Consider the following 22,497-nt stretch of genomic DNA (forward strand, 5'->3'; position numbering starts at 1 on the left):
ATGTCATTTGCTGGTGTCGATCCACTGTGTTTTCTGAGGTCCGAGGTCAAAGCAGCCGTCTACCAGGAAGTTTTAGAGCACTTCATTCTCCCTGCTGCTGACAAACTTTATGGAGATGCAGATTTCATTTTCCAGCAGGACTTGGCACCTGCACACAGTGCCAAAGTTACCAGTACCTGGTTTAAGGACCATGGTATCCCTGTTCTTAATTCGCCAGCAAACTCGCCTGACCTTAACCCCATAGAAAATCTGTGGAGTATTGTGAAGAGGAAGATGTGATACACCAGACGAGCTGAAGACCACTATCAGAGCAACCTGGGCTCTCATAACTCCTGAGCAGTGACACAGACTGATCCACTCCATGCCACGCCACATTGATGCAGTAATCCAGGCAAAAGTATTGAGTGCTGTACATGCTCATACTTTTCATGTTCATACTTTGCAGTTGGACAATTCTAAAAATCCTTTTTTTTTTTTTATTGGTCTTAAGTAATGTACTAATTTTCTGAGATACTGAATTTGGGGTTTTCATTAGTTGTCAGTTATAATCATCAACATTAAAATAAATAAACATTTGAAATATATCAGTCTGTGTGTACTGAATGAATATAATATACAAGTTTCACTTTTTGAATGGAATTACTGAAATAAATTAACTTTTTCCATGATATTCTAATTTTATGACCAGCACCTGTACTCTGTCTTACTACTGATTTTCATTCTCTTCTTTCAAGTGCACATATCTTGATTATGCCCATAAAAACACACACTGCATAATATTTATATAAAATGGCACCTTTAATGACAGGTTACAAGCAAAATTTTAACTTCGCAAATTTATTTGCAAGACATGAATTGATGAAACGTGACCAATGTAAAATTAGACTTTAAAACCTTTAATATTTTTAAAAAATTAAAAAACTGAGTTGAAAATACAATCAATCCTAAAAATATTGAATTTATCAGAATTTTAATAGTCATCAAAACAACTTTACTGTTGTGTAAATATGACTGTTTTCACATGTACCACCATGCTGTGTTTACCGAGAGGTTCATCCAAGTGTATCATCTCACCTGCTGCACGCAAACTCCTTGCAGAGCTACAAGTCGACAGGGTGTGAGCTGGTTCCCGTTGTTTCCCAGTCCCAGCTGTCCGTTCCCATTGTAACCCCAACCGTACACCTGCAGGGAGACGATAAGAGCACGAGAGGTCAGGCAGGCGGAGCAGGGAAACACCGTCAATGTAGCTCTGCTTTAACTGTGAAAAGAAATTCATTCAAAATCACCTCTCCGTTGTCCACCAAGGCCAGAGAGGAGGTCTGGCCACAGACGACACCGACAGCCACCTTGTTCTGCAGGCAGTTGGACACTCGGCGAGGTGTGGGCTGGTTGGCTGTGGAGCCAGAGCCCACCTGACCACAGTTGTTGTAGCCCCACGCGTACACCTGCCGGACACGACGACAAAAGAAAGTCTCAAAAACCCTTTGAAAAGCAGAAGATAGATAAAGTTTCTATTTTAATCCACTTTTATAATCCTTTCTTTTAAAATAAAGTCGGGACATCGTCCCCTCGTATATTTGTCTAAATTCCACCTCTTTAAGCAGTTTCCTGGATGTTATTCTGACATTATTCATGCTTTAAAGGATCCAAGTTTCCAGCGTTGCGTTCATGAGAAGTAGCAACAACTGAGCATTTCATCATGATCCGACTGAAACTAGTGTAAAGTAACTGCACTGAAGTGAGACCCCTGGCCTCTGACTCTAAACATTTAACACAAGGTACATAACTAAAACTGCATGCATTAGGCCAAAAAAAAAATAAATACCCAGGTCAGAAGATGGTACCTTTTAAAGAACTGGCACTTTTCAGGCTTCAGCAGCTTTTCCCCACTTTTCTCCCTCACCCTCCTTCATAAAATCTGTTTATTAAATCACCATTGGTTTTCTTTATAAAGTCTGGAGTGGAAAATGTGGGCTAGCCTATGTGTAGTTGGAATGCAGCTTTGCTGTGGATCAGTTTGAAGCACAATAGATGCCTTATTGTTGAACCCATTTTCCAGATTTTTATCTCAAAGCAGATCAGCTGTAGCTGTGACTGGACTTCAGATTGAGTTGATGCTGCATGACCGAGCACCGACTCTGAACAGGAAAGAAGGATTTGTTTACAGGTTTGATAGAAATGGGTCATTCTCTTTATTTATCCCTAAACACTTACCTCTCCAGAGTCAGTCAGAGCCAGGGAGTGGTGAGAGCCACAGGCCACATCTGTGACCTTCTTAGTGAGCAGGTTGGCAGACACGATCACTGGAGCCACGCCCTGATTGGTCGTCCCATTTCCAAGTTGGCTGTAGCCGTTATGCCCCCAGGCGAATAGCTCTCCATCTATTAAAAAAAAACATAAATGGTCACTCTGCTGCACATTTGAGCTCAACTGGGGGCCGAGATGGTGTAGAGGCAGGGCAGCCGGCTTGGGACCCGAAAGTCCCAGGTTCGATCCCCAGTCACTGCACATCACGTGGCGTCTCTGGGCAGCACAACTCATCCCCAAAATGCCCCCCGGGCGCTTTCAATAGCTGCCCACTGCACCACCTGGTGGTGGATGGGTTAAATGCAGAGACTAATTTCGCCATTGTATGGAAACATGCAGTGCTGACATTGTGATGACATTGTAGTGAACTAAGCCTGAGGTCAAATCCTGACCTTAAGGACCTTATGGGACAGAAACTGTCATTTCATTGATTTGAATCCAGAAATACAGGTTGACCCATCCTGAGACTTTCTTTCTTGAATTAATCAAGTGAAAGAACACTCTCTTTTCTATTATCATTACTATTTTACAAATGTTTGATAATCAAAGTGTTTTTAGTTCAAACCATTTTTAGATGTTGCAGTGAACTAATCATTTTTAATTAACTGTGAAACAGTAATAATGATTTTAATCCTCATGCAAAGTATAAATCATGTTAAGGTCTGTTACAGAGTAATTATGCATTTTCTGATTTTCTGTCTTTGAATGAGCAAGTGTAAGTTGGTCCAAGGTTGGAGTCAAACGCAAAACAAGTTGTTGGAACGAACTGTCATGTTTTTAGAATCCTCTCAGACGTAAATATAGAGGCTGGCACCTGTTTTCCCCCAACTCATCTAAATATTCCTCTCGTCTGTCTTTAAAACATTTTCAATCTGTTCCATAACATTCTTGCTGTTTTCCTGACTCCTAGTGACCTCTTACGTCACGAAAACACACCCGTCTGGTCGAAACGACCAATCAGGAAACTCCCAAATGAACCGGAAATAGAGCCCTTTAAATGTCGGTACTTCCTAGTTCAAACCAGTCGCTTCAGGCTCCGGCTTCAGTCGTTGCAGCTCCAGTGCTGGGAAACAGGAAAATCCCGACATGATCCAGAGCTCTTCCGAGTATTGTGGGATTATGACATCTTCCACCTCTGAGTGGAACTCCTGACGGACTCACTCCTCTTGTGAGTCCACCAAGAGGTGAATCTGTGTCAGACGGAATACCGTCACTACTTCGGACGATTCACAGCTGTTCCTACGGAGACGCTGAAAGGGTGCGTTAAATGGAACTTCGTACCAGGGAGACATCTCCAGGTAAAAGAGTTGATTTATACCACCTAAGTGTACTGGGGAAGAAGCTGGGAACTCACCGGAGAGTGCCGTTCTGATGCTGACACACATTTCCCTCGTCCATCTTTTTCTCTCAACTTAAACTTCATCTTTCCATCCTTAAAATTCTTCTATCTGCTAGAAATTAATCCAGATATTTTAGAAATGTCTGTTGTACAAAAAGAAGCAAGGGAAACAATCGCCGTATTGTTCCCTCCTTGTAAAACTTGCCATGTTGTTGTTGAAATCATTTTGCCAAATTAATGTAAATGTGTGATGTGTTTAAATCGTTTTTAAATAAATGACCCACTGTCGTTGGTGAGTCAAAGATAAACACGTTTCCGTCCACATTTTATTAAATTCAGATGCACGTCATTATACAGTCCAGAAAAATGAAAGAATCCGTTTTAATTTATGAATATATACAGCATATGTTCATCTACAACATTATTATTATTATTATTAACTCTGGAGAAAAGTCATGAAGTTACCCTCTGTGGCCAGCAGGACGTGGGGTCCACTACCGTAGCTCAGACTCACTACCTTCCTGCCGCTCAGGACGTCCAGCTTCTTGGGCATGATGGTGCTCTGGCTGTCCCCCGTTCCGAGGCAGTTACTGCAGTTCAGCCCAAACACATACACCTGAGTGCAAGAGGGAAAACGTCATAAGGTCCAGTGAAAGGGATGGAACCGGGGGCAGAACCAGTGAGCTGAGTGGGTTACAGGCCGTGATACAGTCACACAAACTGGCAACTGTGAAACACGCCCTCCTCAAGAACCGTCACACTGCAGCAGCTTCAGTCAAAGAGGTGACAGGTGCAGCAAAGAAGCTTTTTATAAATTATAGCAGTCTGCATCCTGCTTTGTATGATTATCACTTAGAAACCAAGTTTTAAGTTTTAATATAACTAAAGCGTTTAGTCAGGAAATCATATGAACTCATTGGTAAGTCATCATACAAAAATATTTTACAATCCCATTTTTAACACTTTGTCATCAAATAAATATTTGATCTACCTGCTGCTGGTACAAACAGTACTAGAAAGGCCAGCTTTAGATTTTGACTCCTACTTTTATAATTAAGGTCTTATAAAACACCCAGTTCTAGAATACATTTTTAGATATATAAATGCGTTTTTCTTTTTAAGACAAAAAGTTTTATATTTTAATTTAATTGGTTAAGTTTTTGTCTCTACATCTCATAAGGAATATACTTTAACTCAACTCAGTGGTTATAAACGGTGATGGGTGCAGCTTCAAACATCTCCACTGACACGATGTTAAAGGAAGACATAATGCATTACTTCGTGTTGGATTGCTAATTCTTGGGACGTCCTGATGCATGCTCAATAATCCAGGTAGTTAAATCTAACAAGGTTAAGTCAGGTCACTTATTCTGTCTTTTTGGAAATAAAGACGAAACGTTTGGAAGAATCCGTCCAGAGGACTGGACTTAACCTTGTTAGATACTCCAAGGATGTTTATCGTCTCTTGCTCATGAAAAAAGGATATAAACTGTACATCAGCTGGATGTAAAACAAGTTGGGAAACATTAAAAAGGTGGAAAACAGTGAAGAATATTATGGTAAATGTGAATTAACCTGCAGAAACAACAGGTCTACACAGGATACACTGCTCAACTTCCTAACAGTAAAAAGATGTTTCTCCTCAGACCTCTCACCTCGTCATCATTGGTGATGTAAATGGCTTCATTTGCAGATAAACCAAACACACAGGCCTTCCTTATGGAGGAGAGCTCCTCGGGCGCCATCAGGCTGAAAATGGGCCACTTGGTCACATCCACCATGATGCGTTCACTGACAGTCTGCGACGACGAGGACAGCAGGTTGGAGCGGAGGACCCCAAAGTCAGGGGCAGGAGAGGCTTTAGATAGGAAATGATGTCAGAGCTGCAGACACTGATGTGTGTGTGTGTGTGGGGGGGGGGGGGGGGGTGTCCAAACAAACAGATGCAGATTTATCTTCATAAAACGTTCAGTGAAAAGCATGAATCTGAGCAAAGAAAAAGAAAAATGTCCACGCCGTTAAGAGTTTAAAAGCATTTTACAGACAAAACACTCAGTTTGAACTGGTTTAAAATATTCTCACAGAAATGTAAAAAAATAAATAAAGCTGAAGAACCCAAAGCCTCATCCTCAACTTTTAAAAAGTAAATGGACAAAATTTATGCAAACCCTTTCTATGCTGGGTTCACTGTCCTGCCCATGGGACACTTTCACATGCTCAACTTATTTGTCGCACCAAGGACATGTGGCGTACATAAATGTGTATAAATATAGGTGGAATTGAACCCCCGACTCTTTACTGGAGCACGACTGCTCTAATCACAACCACATTTGACTACTACTTTTTTATTTTTCGGCTTTTCCCTCTTCAGGGGTCTCCACAGAGAGTCATCCTCCTCCATCTCTGTCCTCACTCCAACTACCTCCATGTCCTCTCCAACGTCATGCTGCTGCGTTCATGTGTGCTCATCTGCTCACACTCATGTTCGTGCTGCTGTTCAGCGTATTGTTTTTATGCTACTAGTGCTTAGTGTATTATACAACATATAAATACACAGTGTGTTAAACGTTTTTCTTAGTTCATATCTTAGATCTTACCGCTTTTCTTATACATTAGGGCCACCTGCATCATGAAGGACCCCACTCACCCAGCACACACACTTTTTGCCCCACTCCCCTCAGGAAGGAGGTTAAGGAGCATTAAGTGTAGAACCACTAGACTAAGGAACAGCTTCTACCCTGAGGCTGTTAGACTCATGAATCTCTAACTAGAATAATCACTGTGAAAAACCACATCATGTTGCTGCTGATCTGTTTCATGTTGCTGCTGATTTGTTTCAATGTTGATGTGTTCATGCGTGCACATCTGCTCACAGACTCATGTTCATGTTTGTGCTGATGTTCAATGTTTTATGTTATGAGTGCTTAGTGTATATTTAGTTGATGTTTTTCTTAGTTCATATCTTAGATGTCATTACTGTTTTTCTTATACATTTTATTGTTGGATGTAACTGGGACCCCGTGTACATAATTTCGCTCCACCACATGTACCACATGAGGTGCGAATGGCAATAAAGAAACTCTGACTCTGACTCTGACATTAATACTTTTGTTGGATATAACTGGGACCCTGTGTAGACAATTCCGTTCCACCACATGTACCACATGTGGTGCGTAGGACGAATAAAGGACCTTGAATCCTTGAATAACTGCATCCATCCATATATCTCCTCTTTGTCTTTTTCCTGGCAGCTGCATTTCTAACATCCATCTACCAGTAAACCCACTGTCCCTCCTCTGGACATGTCCAAACCATCTCAGTCTGGCCTCTTTAACTTTATCTCCCAGTACTAAAATTACTAAAACAGCATGAGACCTTTTTAACAATAGAATAAAATGCACACAAACTCAGAAAGAGTTGAAATGTCCTCCAAATATCCTGAATACATGTGTTCCTGAAGGCAACTCCAAATGTATGGAGGCAGTCTAAAAGCAAAAATTCCTGTTGTGTTGAAAAATAAAGCTGAACAGGTCTAACATTTATTAGTTTTTTAAAAAGCTGGATACTCTTGTGGTGTATTCCCACAACTGTTTGCACATATATTTCTCATTTTCTTCAAATATGTCAATATTGCATTGGAACCTCGATGGACTAAAGATTTTTGAAGAATCTGAACTTTGGGAACTCAAAGTGTTGTCATGCTTGGTTGTGGTGAGTGCAGTAACCCCTCGCTGTTACCTGAAAGCAGCTGGTTATCGTTTGTCACTGTTTACAAACACGTTGTTCAGCTGAACTGTGCCGCTCACACCGTTCAGCTCTAGACTAATCCTTTCGGAAAGTTCCTCGACCCTGCGCCATTTCCTCTGAAATAAACACAATTTAACAGTTTAGCCTGAAAGAAAAGTAACAGATTTGTTTAGACTCACCTGTGAGACGAGTATATTTGCGTAGATGTTTCCTCTGGTTGTTTCACCATGGCAGACAGACCACACAGCCGAACTGCTGCCTTTTGTCGAGCCGCTGCTGCTGCGCTCAACTACCGCCTGGGTACGCACCATTTATATACAGGCGCGCCGGGTGGGCGGTGTTTTGTAATTAAATCTGGCCGATTTATTAACTGCCAAATTACTTCCAACTTTTTTTTTTTTTTTTACACATTAATCTTTAACGTTCCGACACACTCTTTCTAGAAATATGGGTGCACCTCCTTCCATCCGACAACTTTTTCCTCGACGCTGATAAGCACTTTTAGCAGGATTTTGCAACGGCAGACCGTTAAGGAGCAGACCCACTGACGTTTTGTTTCCGGAAAAGACGAAGAGGGATCGCGTCACGTGACAACAATAAAGGGCAAGTTCACACACTTTCTCTTTTTTTAAATTAAATAAACTTAGGAAAAGTTGCATTTTTTTTTATTCCCTACCACTCTACATATTCCTGGTTCAACTTAAAGTCAGAATGTTAAAAATCTACTAAATTAAAACGAATATATACTTTTTTTTAAAACATATGCATCATGTCACCAAGAACACTTTGAATCTCAAAGGTTGTGGTTTTACATGATTTCACTTATAAAATCAGGCTGTGCCAAACGAGTTGTGACTTTAACACCAAAAGCAAGTGGGCCTGTCATAATCCAAAATGCTTTTAAAATGAATGATGACAAGAGTTGGAAGAGATGAAACACTACGATTGTACATTCAGACAAAAATTAAACTAAGAAAAAAGTTAAACACATTCCTTCTTTTGGTCGAGACGAGGAATGGTAAAATTCCTGGCAACAATCACAAACAAGCTTGAAGAACTGAAAGGATACAGAGAACATTGAGAATTTGTCATTAAGAAACAGAAACAAACTCCAGGCACCAATTGCTCTGTACTCAGTATTTAGACACAAACTGCACTGATGCAACAGGACAGCAGTGTTTGCTAACAAATGTTGTAATGTTAGAGGCGTGTCTGCACACCCAAACATACTAAACTAAAACTTGGGAGCTCCTGCCGTGTTTACTCGATCAGCTGTTTCACCTGCTGAATGTGAGGTCATCAGCCGAGCAGCTGGCAGGGAAACAAACAACTCCAATGTATTCACAGCAATCACACGTAGCAAGCAGATTTTTTTTAAATAATTTTTAACATTACAAAACTTATTTACATTGTAAAAACAATAATTATATTTGGAGATTAATAAAATCTATTTGATTTCAATTTATGCTGTGCTTGATCAACTACGATACTACTTTGATGGTCCTTTTGTTTAGATTTTAAAATATTTTTCATACCATGCTTGGCGTTCATTGTGGACAGCAAAGTAAGAATTTCATTGCTCAAGGAAACATGTTTCCAGTTGTGCTCAACACTTTGAATCCTTTGGTATTGTCCTTCAAATCAATGGTCAAGTACGGGACTCTGGATTTAGGTTGAGCAGTAATAAGCACCGGCTATCAACGCTGAAAGGCCATGTTGCTCGTGTGCATCTGTGCAGTGTTAAAATGTCTCAAACAACTGGGGAGATCAGAAAACATTTGGAATCAACCCCCTTAAAGATGGCTGCCACAGCTAACTGGCCATAGCAAACACAAAAAAGGCAATAACTCAAGTTTTATACATAATAAGCTAATTTTGGTGTTAACATACTCCGAACGCCAACAGATGTTGCAGCATTGCATGATCATTTACAAGGTTTGATCAAAACTACTCTTACTCCATACCTTCCCATCATATGACTTTTGTTTAAATCTTGCATGAAAGGTGACCCGTATCCCTTCCTTTCGGGTTTCTTATCAAATACTGCACTTTATCGCAACAAAGTCCATAAGAAACCCCTTAAAGTCTGGAGGTTGAGTTAATCATTACCAACAATGACCTAGTGAGTTAAGGATAGGGAAGTGTGGTATTCATAAATCACAACACATGCAACCATCCAACAGCTAACCAGGTTTTATTTTGGTTAGAATCAGAAACACAATGTCCTGAAGGAGCGATTGAAAAAAAAAAAAAAAAAAAAAGAAGATACCATAATCATTTAACGGAAATTATGGCAGTTATGGTTTCTGGTGCTGAGGAAGATGAGTGGAAGGAACGATGTAACTTCAGTCTGAGCGAGACAGAGCAGCAATGACCATTCTCTGAGCAAATTACTGCAGCCACATCTCCCGCTTGAAGATTCTCCGGTTTGCTCCGATTTATTTATTTTTTACTATTCAGTAAACTTCAGTTTTAACTGGACAGAAAAAACAAAAAGGCACAATGATTTCTTTTCAACTCGCTGTCTTTAATTATGCACAAGAGTTGAAAGCATCAATGAGCCACCTTAAAGAGAGGAATTCAATCTAAAATTTATAAAAAGATACAAACAATCAGAGGCCAAAATGCTGTCTGTTGCTTTTCTTTCATTTTAGTTTAAAACAACTTTTCAATAGCAAGTAAAAATCTTGCAAACACAAGCTTGTATCCAGTTCAGATACAAGACAACAAAATTGTAAATCTTTAAAGTGGCTCGGTCTAGACCGCTAGTTAATGACTGTACACCCTCTATAGTTTTTGTTCAGCAATATTAGCTAGTGTCCCGTCCAAAAATAAAAATAAAAAACAAGTCTTGGGTGTTTATTACAACCCTAGCCATTATTTAAAGTCCCCGTCGCTACTCTGAACCCCCACTGTGTAGTTAGCAGCCAATCAGCAGATCATAAAGTCTGCAAAACCAGGGCTAGGGCCAGGATTAAAGTTTAACACATTAAACCCAAATCCAAACACCAACTGGAACAAGAGACGGCACATTTTTAAAAGAGCCGTCGTCACAACTAAGAGGAGAAAAAAACAAAACAATAAACCCAGCCTATTCTGAATAATCAGCATGTCATCACAATACATAGGCAAGTCAAAAATAAAAACAGAAGAAATATTGCTTCAACAGAAAACCCCCTTCCTGCCATCTTTGACAGTTATTCATACATCTGTCAACTGCAGCAGCTTTGTACAGGCTTTATATATATATATTCATATATTCATTAGACGGCAAGGAGAGATGCACATCGTGTATCTTTTTTTTTTACAATTATTCAAACTGAGTGATGACATGTGAGCTCTTCATCAAAAGTAGTTAAGTATTGTAAAAATCAGGACCTGTACTCTTTAAGTCTAGTCTTTAATGGGTTCAGGTCCTGTTCTGCAGCAGACACCATTACGTCTCTTAAATGTGTGCATAAGACTAAATTAAAGAAAAAGAAAAACGACAAAGAGGCTCCACAGACACAACCAGATGGTAAAACATGAAATTGTTTAAAGTGAGGTAAAAAATAATAATTAAAAGTTATGATCAGATGAGCAATTCTGGGCTTTTTGTTGTTGTTGTTTGTGTTAAACGTCCCCTTCAGAGTTTTCACATTACAGCGGAGTCCTGACAAACCAGTACACCGGAGAGCAGTGAGCGCAAGAAAAACACATCCAGCAAGAGAAAGGGGGGGAATGAACGCTACAGGGGACATGTTCCTCTTCTCTTCAAGTCTCTGTGCCTTCACTTGAGGTTGCTCCCCCCAACGTGACGGGTATTCACATCCATTAAAAAAAATGTTTCTCTTCTGAATCAGAAGCAGTTTGTAGGTTTTTGCAGTTACGTGTTGAACAAAAAAATATGGCATTTTCTTCACATTTTGAAGATTTTTTTTTTTTAAGTCTGAAAATTCAACATAAAAAAGTGACGTCATCGAGTAAGAAGTCCCATTAGTCCTCATTTTGTTTTACCTTATAGCCCTTCCATGTCCCTGTACCTGACAGAAAGGGGGGGGGGGGTCTGTAGTTGATCATGGCTTAGCTCTGGAGAATAATTCTTTAAAATGGGGTGTGCGTGGGCATTGTGAATCAGTGTGATCAAGTGTGCCCTTGTAGTTCAGTGTCTGTGTGCGTGTAGGTGAATATACACCAGAAGACAATCCAGGGGAGGGGAAAGCACAAAAATAAACTACAAACAGCAGTATTTCCTCCCATAAGTGATACGACTGCTTCTTACAACACTAATCTTAAGTGTCAAAAGGTGTATTTATATATATATATATATATATATAAATGTGTATATATTATATATAAATGTGTGTGTTTGTGTCTGAAAATGTGCTTGTTTTTTTGTCTTTGTAAAGACTCAACGTTTGGCAATCAAATCATGCCAAGAAGGTTTTTTCTTCCTTCCGGGTTTTACCTTTCAAGTGATATTTAGATGTGCTGGCAGCACAGACCGTACTCCTCATGCAGGCTGCCAGGTGGCTGCGCTGCCTGTTGAAAAACCAGGACTCCTATGAAGAGTAGCTCTGCTCCAAAAAGAAAGAAAAAATATAAAAACACCCCACAGTGCCAAGATGGACAGGAGAAAACCCTTCAGTGGCGAGTTTCCAAGTTTTGAAGAGATGCTTTTGAAGGATCTTTCTGTATCGAGTTTGATTGTTGGGGAAGATGGATGAATGTCTGCGATAACTACAGAGTACCCGTGCAACTGGTGGAAACTAATCCTGGGCTGTTAGAAATTAAATTCCTTTGTTTGCATGTTGGGTGCTGAATCAAAGTTGAAGGTTCCTCCTTGAGTGGTTTCAGGGATCAAACTGGGATCTTCATCAATCTGGAAAATAAAAACAAAAAAGTGTTGAAAAACCGCATCAAGATGTGAATGAAGAGGCAAAGCAGCAAACGTGAGATAAACTTACATCATCTCCTGAAAAGTACTGATCAATAATTTCAAAGGCTAGTTTGTAGATATCTTCATTCTCGTGCTGCTGCAAATTTTCTATTTTCTCCAAACCTTGAAAAGAAACAAAACAAACCCAAAACATTTAAAGCAGCGACTCCAGTTCTAAAATCATTGTTTGATAGTTGCTAAATGATGAAAAAGATTTCATCAAAATTAAGAGCAGAACCAGATGAAACAAACCTCCACACTCCTCTATGATTTCAGCAATAGTACTGGCTTCGTCTCCAGCCATGATGAGAATATTCTTGAGGCCGTCCAGGACCACCTGCACCACCTGAGAGTCTTTCACCGACAGCAGGTTACAGAACGGAGGGATGACGTTCTGCTCCACCAAGAACTCCACCTACACAAACCCATACATACACACCACATTCATACTTTATTCCAACACAAATGCACAGTTACAGTCTGGAAAACATCGATTTTAATTAAACAAAAACAACAACAAGCCTCACTGGTTTATTATGACCTAAAAAAAAAAGCAGAATTTGAGCAAACATTTACAAATGAAAGACCTTAAAGACTGCGCTGGTAAAGAAAATGTTTTGAAGCATGTAAAAGATCTCGTACGTGGAAGCAAATACAAAATGTCTAATGAGTGGAAAAGCTCACCTGGTCTTTCCTTCCACTGATAGTGAGGTTACTGATGGCCCATGCTGCCTCCTTCTGAGTGCCAAAGTCACCCTGTGGAGAGTCAGGCTGTCACTAGCATGTACAACCACAGCATTACTGTCAGGGAACACTGAACCTCTAACCCACACTTGGGAACATTTCATTTGCCGGTTATCTTACAGAAAGCATCGTTTCTGAATGCATACAGTTAACATCGACATGCTTTTCCAAATGTCTAATCTGCTTCCATCTGTGTGTGTAGAGAAGTGACTTTAAGGAACAGATAATGCAATGCTTATATTTAGCACAGACCTTAGCCAGTTGGTGAATGATCATAGGAATTAACCCGGCATCAATCACAGCCTGGACCTGCTGCTGGTTGCCTGCTGTGATGTTGGACAGAAACCAGACTGCTTCCTGCAAACGAGCCAATCACAAACAATCAAAATCATCTCCATTATTTTACCAATTCACCTTCTTTCAGCTATATCTTGATTTAATACCACCTATGTGTTAAACATCACCAAGGCAGTAGTAATGATGTTCATCACAAGTACAGATAAAACAAAAACTGAGATCAAGACAGACTGAAGCTTTGGGTCTGATACCTTGTTGATCTTTTCTTTAGGGTGGGTGAGCAGGTTGGGGAAATGTGAGAGGACGTCACAGTTCAGAACCACCTGCGTCTGCTCGTCTGTTCCCGTCACAATGTTTCCGACTGCCCTCAGAGCTGCCGTCTGGATTTTGAGAATTAAAGGGAGCAAACATTTACAACTCCTTTGACGCTTGATTACAGAGGGCTAAATGGAAAAACGGCACTAGATTTGATGCAAACGGGAACAACGGTCTTACCTGAACTTTCACCTCCTGATGGCTGAGGAGAGGCACGAGAAATGGAACCACGCCAGAATCAATGACCATCTGGATCTGCTCGTTGCCTCCGTCCGTCAGATAAGACAGAGCCCACACCGTGTCTACTAGTATCTGAAGACACGGGTCATAATAATCGTGTTAATAGTGTGAAAAAAGGCAAAAAGCAACAATTTGCTTTCAAACAAGTGCCATATTTTCCGCCATACACATTGCACTACCCTATAAGTCGCATCAGTCCAAATATGTCTAATAAAATGGGAAAATTCATAAATACGTCGCTTCACCGTATATGTTGCATCTATTACGCGTCACCATTGACGGGTCGCTTTTGTTACGCGTCACCACCAACATCCCGGAAATGTGGGCCATTGTTGTGCCAAAAACCGATTGGCTGCCAAATGACAGCCGCGGGAGCGTGCACGGGGAGGACTTTAACAAGAATTTAACTAGATTAACACTTAATTATTTGTTTGCTCAAAATTATAGTAAAGGTGTGTCTCAGTCTAACTTTTCCTTAATAAATGCACTTTGACGGTCAAATTAGCTGCATTTCAAAAACCAATACACAGAAACAAACGCGCAGAGGGCGACTCGCTGTCCATTTCTTCAAAATTTAACAAAATAAGCACCTAAAAACAATTATTTGTTAGGTCAACTTCATAGTAAAGGTGTGTCTCAGTTGAACTTTTACTTAATAAATGCACTTTGACGGTCAAATCAGCTGCATTTTGCCAGGGCGGTGCAGCGAAATGTAGCTGATTCGTTTGCTCCAGGCAGACGACGGTGGCAGTCTGTCGTAAGCAGATTGTGTCATTAATAACCACTTTTACCTAGTACATGACACAACGGCATGCTATACTACTCTGCTGCCATCTAGTGGCCGAAAATGGTAGTGTTCAATATTTTCAGTCAGAATGAATGAAAACGGTCATATCGCAGCCAAAAATTGATTTATAAATAGGGGGCTTCAGCCTATAAGTGGCAGGGCATGCAAAATATGCAAAAAACTGTGACTTATAGGCTGAAAATAACCACCTGGAAACACAATGATCAAGATGCTCACATGTCAGTCTGATACTTACATTAATATCAGTGTGATATATTAGCACACAGAGAGCGGGTAAAATCTGTGGACAAAGAAAACAAGACTGTGAGTGCAGGTGAGACATGGAACAAACCCAATAAAATCACAAAAGGGAGAAAAGAAGGCAAACTGAACTAATTGTCATAAAAAGGAGTAAAAGTCACGTGTGATGATGCTGATATGATAACTGAACATGCAGTGACACAGCCCGTACTGACGCTGGGATTAGTCGAGCATAAAACAGCATGTACTCAGACACGCGCACCTCTTGCACAGTCTCCATGGGTGGAGATGGATCCTTGTTGCGGCAGAGGTTAACAATGACCCAGGTAACATTGCGGAGGAAGGTGATGGGGATTGATGGGTTGATGAAGGAGAGCAGAGGCTTGACCACTCCCAGTGAAATGACATAATCCCTGCACTGTGGACCATCACCTGAGCAGGCAACAAGAGAGATCTTTTTCACTGGATAAATGCTCCCAGGGTTTAAATTCACACTTTTTAGCTAGAAGGTGAAACTCACCAATAATGTTTCCCAAAGCCCAAACAGCCTGTTCACATACATTCTGGTGAGGAGAGTGTAGGAGCCGAAGGAACAAGGGCACTGCGTCTGGATATGCAAACATAAACAAATCACATATTTTTGCCCCAGGTTACGTAACAACAGTGACAGTTTCTGAGAACATTCAGAAACATGACTATGACCGAGTCACAACTTTCTACCGACAACATCCCAGACCAAGTAGAGGAATCAACAGTGATCAGTAAACAACCTACTGGCCCTACTCTTACAACAGAAAACTACATCTTCTACAGGATCTCAGTGTTTGCTTCTGCTTTGCCTTAGCTGGCAAACGCACAGCAATGGTTGCAAAATATTTACTTTGATGCAAGCCTGCAGCCATGCTGGCCACTAATGGAATTAAATACTATGCAGGATTCCTACACAATTTTTAAGTTTAAAGTTCTATACTTTTCTAGGCTCAGATAGTCAGAACAATGATCATTTTTAACTTTGCTACTCGTTATAAATTATCTGCACTTAAAAAAACATTTAAAAAAACTTTGGTTTACAAAATGTTCTAAAACAAAATTATAAGTCTGAATGTTTAAAATGGAAGTGTAACCATCTTCAAACCTTTCAGCATTGTGTAGAACGACATATTTTGGCTGATAAAAAGTTTAATCTCTGATTTTGTACGCAGCAGTAAGTTTGCCAAATGTGAAGAGTAAAATTCAGTTTCTCTGCCTACAGCAGTCAGTGTCTTTATTCACAGTTTAAATTAAATCAAAGTCCACTTTTATTTTGAAACCAAATTAAAAGAAAAAAAAAGTCTGACAAATTATAGACTGTACATAAACACAAACTGAAGGGATTACACTGGAGAAGGGTCAACTCACTGGATTTAACCACAGCCTGAGTCTGTGCTGACGTCCCAGACGCAATGTTTGTCAGAGCCCAGGCCGCCTCAAACTGAAGAGAAGGACTGTCAAACAGAAAATAGATACATTAATATAAATTCACAATTTAATTTTTTTCAAGTTATTTTAATCAAAAAGCTGCATTATAAGACATTTTGGGTGCCATATTTTCTGGCGTATAAAGCCCTATTTGCACGGGATTACTTTTACCTAGGGACCACATGCTATTTGTAATAATTACGGAGTTTGTCTATGTTGTTAACCCCGTGTGAATCGGCCATGTCAGTAATTTTGCTGAACTCAGAGGTCCTGTGATAATACAGACCCTTTTCAAAAAATTAGACTATCATTGAAAAGTTGTTTAACTTCCATAATTCCATTCAAAAAGTTCATCTTCAATAGACGATAGATTCAGGGCCCACAATTTAAATGATTTCAAATATTTATTTATTATTTTTTACATAATTTGGGCTTCCAGCTCATGAAACTCACAAAAGCAGGATTTCAAAAAAAAAACTGAATACTGTGAAGAAATCAACCCACACTTCTCAGTTTTTGCAGAAAAAAAAAAGAAATTAGGATCACAACAATCAATCAAAATATGGTGCTTTAAAACGATATGTCAATCTTGAATACTTGGTTGGAAATCCCTTTGCCTTAATCACTGCCTCGATGCAACGTGGCATTGAGTCAATCAGCCTGTGGCATTGACTGGGAGTTATGGAAGCTCAGATTTCCTTGATGCTGTCAGCTCTTCTTTGTTGTTGGGTCTGGTGCCCCTCGTGTTCCTCTTGAGAATACCCCATAGATTCTCAAAGGGGTTTAGGCGAGTTGGCTGGCCAGTCAAGCACTGTGGCATGGGCATCAAACCAGGTTTTGGTGTTTCTGGCAGCATGGACAGGGGCCAGGTCCTGCTGGAAGATGAAATCTGCATCTCCATACAGATCCTCAGCAGAAGGAACCATGAAGTCCTCGAAAACATTCTGGTAGACTGTTGCGGTGACCTTGGATTTAAGAAAGCCGAGTTTACCAACACCTGCACTGGACATTGCACCCCAAATCATGACTGACTGTGGATATTTCACACTGGACCTCAAGCAGTATGGACTCTGTTCCTCACCCTTCTTCCTCCAAACCCTTGGACCTTGATTTCCGAATGAAAGTCACATTTTACTTTCATCGGAAAAGAGGACCGAGGAACCCAACAGTTGTAGCCCATCTCCCGGATGCGTCTGAACGTGGTGGTTTTTGAAGCTGTGACTCCCGCCTCATTCCACTCTTTCTGGATCGCTGCCAGATTATGGAATCTTTTCTGTTTGATAATCCGCTGAAGCCCACAGTCATCTCTTTTGCTGGTGCATCTTCTCCTGCCACATTTTGATCTTCCACTAGACTTTCCATTGATATGCTTGGACACGGCACTCTGTGAACAGCCAGCCTCCTTAGCTATGAACTTTTGTGGCTTACCCATCCTATGGAGGGTATCAACGATGGTCTTCTGGTCAGTTATGTCTGCAGTCTTCCCCATATTGAACCAAACTGAGACAATTGAACCAAACTGAAGCAATTTAATGACACCTGGGGAAACCTGTGCAGGTGCTTTGAGTTTAGTAGATGATTAGTGTCACACTCAGTTGAAAACATTCATGCCCTGCAAAATGTGGGCTGATTTCTCCACAGTATTCTAATTTTTTGAATTCCCGTTTTCATGGGTTTCATGAGCTGGAATCCCAAATTATGTGAAAATAATAAATAAATACTTGAAATTGTTTAAATTATGAGCCTTGAAGATATCATCTATTGCAGATTAACTTTTTGAATGGAATTATGGAAGTTAAACAACTTTTCCATGATATTCTAGTTTTTTGGAAAGGGTCTGTACTAATCCCATGTGAATAGACGTCTCTGTGATTTGGACAGAAATGGACAGGATCCGATACGTAATGAGACGTTTTCTGTTTTTGTTTAAGCAAAATCATTTGGGAAAATATAGAACTAGGATATTTTAAATGAACGCGTTGCTCGCTTCGGCTTTAAAAAAAAAAAATTTTTTATGTTTTGGGTTTTTTTTGCTTCAGCTTTTATGCTGCTACTTCCTTCACTGCAGATGACAGTAGATGCGGAGACGCGCGCATGATCAGCTGACGCACCCATCCATTATATTTACCCGCTTCTTCCTTTTTGGGTAGCGAGATCGCTGGTGCCCACATCCAGCCATCACTGTGCGAGAGGCGGGGGACACCCTGGACAGGTCGCAAGTCCATTTCAACCGGCGGATCAGCGAACGCACCAACGCTCACACGCACGGGCGGTGACAGCTGTCCATCTGAGCTTAACATGGCTTTTTTTAACCTCTTAAACCGGTCAGTCGGACTAGCTTCCTCCTCAACAAGTAGATTAACACAATTTTATATTGTGCATTCTTTAGTTTTCTTTGTGCTGATTCGTAAAAACACATCAAAGCCCGAGACCAGTCCGGCCCGCACATTAAACACATTATATGGACCGGCCCGATTGTGACAACGCAGCGCGTTAACATCATATCTGGAAGATGTCTGTAAATTTCAGCTAAATCTCAGGCTTTGGTTATCGCGTGCGAATGCGCCACATAAAAAGCAGACGTTGGGAGTAATTTATTTGTTACACGTGGTCCTTAGGTAAAACTAACCCTGTGCGAATAGGGCTTAAGTCACAGGGTTTTTGCATAGATTTGTCAGTCCTGCGACTTAAAACGATGAAGCAACTAATATAATTTTTTTTTTTCCATATTCATAATTTTTGGCTGATGCTTTAAATTTCTAAGAACTGAGACGAGTCCTCCTGTGCGCGCTTGCTTCACTCAGCTAGTGCAGGCGGAGGAACGCTGGAGATGAATGGGTGGGTGGATGGCGCCACGCCGCCCAGGTGAAATGCAGCTGTTTTGACCATTAAAGTGCATTTATTAAGGAAAAGTTAAACTGAGACACAACTTTGCTATAATGTCAAGCAAACAAATAATTGTCTTTAATAGTTAATCTTATTAAATTTCAAAGAACTTCAACAGTGAGTCCTCCCATGCGCAATCGCTTCACTCAGCTGGTGGAGGAACGCTGGAGAGCTAACGGCTCCAGCTGTGACGGATGGATGGATGGCGCCGCTTCACCCAGGTGAAATGAAGCCGTTTTGACCATTAAATAAATGCATAATAAACGTGGCTGGTCAGCAGTGATGCATAATAAATGCGACTTATACTCCAGAGCGACTTATATGCCGGAAAATACGGTAAATTTGTACTCGCCATATATTTTTGTTTTCAAAAATATTATTTTCATTAGAAACTGAATAACAACATTTGCCAAAACAAGTGTGCTGGATCTGAGATCAGCTGGCTGCTCTAGATATGAATATTTTCCCTTAATGACTAAACATACAAGCATTACTGCCAAAAAACAAAACATTTTTTACATCAACTGATTATGTGATCCCACAGTGAGACCTCAACAGTTTCTTTTAACAAGTTCTTCTAACTAAACTATTCGCTGTCTGCCCTCAGTGAGTGCAGGGTCCTGGGAATTGAGGAACTCTGAGACAGGAATGTTGATAAATTTGACTTGGCCTGAGCTGAGAGGAGCAGCCAGCTGCCCTGCATGCCTCCACACTCGCATGTGGACACAGCAGAAAAGAGCCCAGTGCATGCGAGACGTCTGTTAGTATGAAACCTTCTGCAGTAGCATCAGATTACAAAACAACAATATTCACGTTGAGAGCAGACTTACTTATCATCCCTTTCCAGACATTTGACTAAAATTGGCAGGATCCCAGACTTTATCAAGTCATCAATGGGAGGGTTTCTGTCACTGGAGAGTAATTTTCTGACAAAACACACAAAGAATAAAACTTTACTGTGTATACAACAGGTGGTGTCAAAACATGCTGTGTTGTGACGTCTACTAACCTGGCTGCCTGTACAGCACTGAGTTGTATAACTGCGTTATCGCTGGTTGCATTCTGCAGTGACAAACACACACGATATAAGAAAACTGAATATTTGGCCGACAGACAATTAGCATTTAGAGAACTACATAAATAAGATGCATACATTGAACAATAAGCAAAGACAAAATAGATTTTTACCTGTAGGATTGCATCAAGTGTAACATTTTGCTGCAAAATAAGAATTGCAGACTATTAATAATTAATTTGTACTCTTTATAAATACTCGTGCAAAAGACCAAGCTGTGGACAAACGGGTACATTTTGGTGAAAAATGTACCTGTTTGCACATGGTGAAAGTCATATTTTATAATTTTAATAAAACAAAATACAATTTTCAGATTTACACTGAACCTTAATGTAGTCTGCATTTAAACATGCAACAATTCAACATTTTGAGTTGAGACTGTTGGAGACCAGTCTGAGACACCACACTAACAGAAAGATGCAACATTTCACCTGGAATTACACATTTGCACAAAATCTCTGCAAAATTTGGGCCAAAATTCATCAAGAATTGACATGAATAAAAAATACAGCTCTAGTGCTCAGGAACAGCATTGAGAGGGGATCGAGATGAGTTTGAGATGCCTGCTACGATACGAGTGTGACTATTTAAAGAAAACTTGTTGTACATGTTCAGAATTCTTCTGATATGAGAAGGAGGCCCTGCGACTCAACAGAAATTTAAACATTTTAAAAACTCCCTCATAAAAATGGTTTGAAAAACATTACCAAGAGTGCAGCTCAGACTCGAGCGTTAAGTTTCTATGAACTTAGTGGATTTTTGTTCTTAGTGGATTAGATATTATTTTTAAACAAAAGCAGATGTGAAATTGACTCATAATTATGACAATGAATAAATCAAAATACCCAGGTGAAACAATACTAAAAAACTAAGTGAATTTAAAAGTTTGGGTACTGTTTGCTAAATTAACAGCTTGTCCTGGTATAAATGTCTCTGATTCAGATTAGATAAATGATTGGAGATTTTTAAGGTTTAAAAAAAAATCTTTAGATAAAGATAAAGTTTCTCCATCGACATTTGGCTGTGAATATAAATAAACTGAGCTGGTGGAAAGTAGCCTAACCTTACTGTTGATGAAATTATCACAATATTTTGGATTTCCATCAACAGTTAAAACGTGTGCATGTTCTGGCTCTGAATTGTAAAAACATTGCTATAGAATTAGGGATGCACCGATCCACTTTTTTTTTTACTTTCAATCCGATCCCCAAATCTGGATAACAGCCGATACTGGTACCTTTCCGATATCATCATCCTCGTTGATTTTATATGAAGCTGTAATAATCTCCTCTCAAGTACAATTTGTACGAATATATGCATGCATGTCCAAAAAGGCAACATGAGGTAAGTTTTATTAATGTTGAATAAGTTTCAAAGTTGGAATTAAATTCTGCTAACACAAAACAAGTTTGTTTTTTGTTTTTTAGCTTTAAAGTGGATATTAAAGTGATTAATTTAAGTGACTGTTTAAAGTTATATTTTTTTAAATAAGGGGCAGATAAGATTTTTTTTCTTCTTTCTGTAGTCTTCATTCAATGTTTTTTTTTCTTTTTGATGGTTTTGTTTTTGTTTCTTTTAAATTAATGAATTTTTTAAAAAATGTAATGGCTTTAAACATCTGCTAAGTTCATGGCATAAAAAACGTTCTCGTTTTCAGTATTTTACAATGATTTATAATGTAGCTGTTTTTTTTTTTAATATAATTTTCTTGTTATTTTCAAATCATGTTTTTTTTATGATTGTCTACTGTTGTACTGATAAATATCTCCTGGAGGGTAAACTATATCTTGGCTGCAAGTATCAAGCTGTGAAATCCTTCGTTTTCTACAACTGATAGTGGTTGGTCATTAATTACGAGGAAGTTTAGCAACTTCTCGGTAAACATTTGAGCTCCGTGGCTTCAGCGGTGCGCTCCTCTTGTTCAATCTGAAGCAGGCGGTCTGATTTCGGTCAGCCGTGCTCAGTCTGCCCATCCTCTGAGACAGGCAGACTGAGCGAGGCCGGGGTCGGGCTGCCTGCTTCAGATTGAGCAAGAGGAGCTTGTTGGTTAGATGTTAGCCACAGTGCTACTGCACGTTTTAGCTGGCTACAAACTATGAACTGGATTTCCTGAATGTGAGGTG

At 39.9% G+C, this 22,497-nt stretch overlaps 2 protein-coding genes across 4 annotated transcripts in view; both read right to left on the bottom strand.

Annotated features, from left to right (window-relative positions):
* The window catches only part of LOC119419678 (RCC1 and BTB domain-containing protein 1), a 22,740-nt gene extending 9,020 nt beyond the window's left edge, over positions 1–13,720 (bottom strand). For 2 of the 3 annotated variants that reach the window (XM_037687043.1, XM_037687042.1), the window contains exons 1-5: positions 5,302–5,427; positions 4,112–4,262; positions 2,215–2,381; positions 1,287–1,445; positions 1,075–1,182 (exon numbers count right to left, since the gene is read on the bottom strand). In XM_037687043.1, the coding sequence (XP_037542971.1) occupies positions 1,075–1,182; positions 1,287–1,445; positions 2,215–2,381; positions 4,112–4,262; positions 5,302–5,427 (711 nt within the window). Of the gene's footprint in view, positions 1–1,074; positions 1,183–1,286; positions 1,446–2,214; positions 2,382–4,111; positions 4,263–5,301; positions 5,446–13,714 lie in introns of those variants that run through there. The other variant, XM_037687044.1, reaches the window with a different exon arrangement.
* kpna3 (karyopherin alpha 3 (importin alpha 4)) overlaps positions 11,742–22,497 on the bottom strand; it is a 19,282-nt gene continuing 8,526 nt past the window's right edge. The window contains exons 4-17 of the mRNA XM_037687045.1: positions 20,488–20,517; positions 20,309–20,361; positions 20,130–20,225; positions 16,354–16,439; positions 15,476–15,562; positions 15,218–15,387; positions 14,951–14,995; positions 13,848–13,979; positions 13,604–13,732; positions 13,308–13,412; positions 12,996–13,067; positions 12,564–12,726; positions 12,340–12,434; positions 11,742–12,254 (exon numbers count right to left, since the gene is read on the bottom strand). Of these exons, the coding sequence (XP_037542973.1) occupies positions 12,156–12,254; positions 12,340–12,434; positions 12,564–12,726; positions 12,996–13,067; positions 13,308–13,412; positions 13,604–13,732; positions 13,848–13,979; positions 14,951–14,995; positions 15,218–15,387; positions 15,476–15,562; positions 16,354–16,439; positions 20,130–20,225; positions 20,309–20,361; positions 20,488–20,517 (1,362 nt within the window). The 3' untranslated portion in view covers positions 11,742–12,155. The remainder of the gene's footprint in view (positions 12,255–12,339; positions 12,435–12,563; positions 12,727–12,995; positions 13,068–13,307; positions 13,413–13,603; positions 13,733–13,847; positions 13,980–14,950; positions 14,996–15,217; positions 15,388–15,475; positions 15,563–16,353; positions 16,440–20,129; positions 20,226–20,308; positions 20,362–20,487; positions 20,518–22,497) is intronic.

This window comes from Nematolebias whitei, chromosome 13 (assembly GCF_014905685.2).
Source record: "Nematolebias whitei isolate Nwh7 chromosome 13, NemWhi1, whole genome shotgun sequence".
NCBI lineage: Eukaryota > Metazoa > Chordata > Actinopteri > Cyprinodontiformes > Rivulidae > Nematolebias > Nematolebias whitei.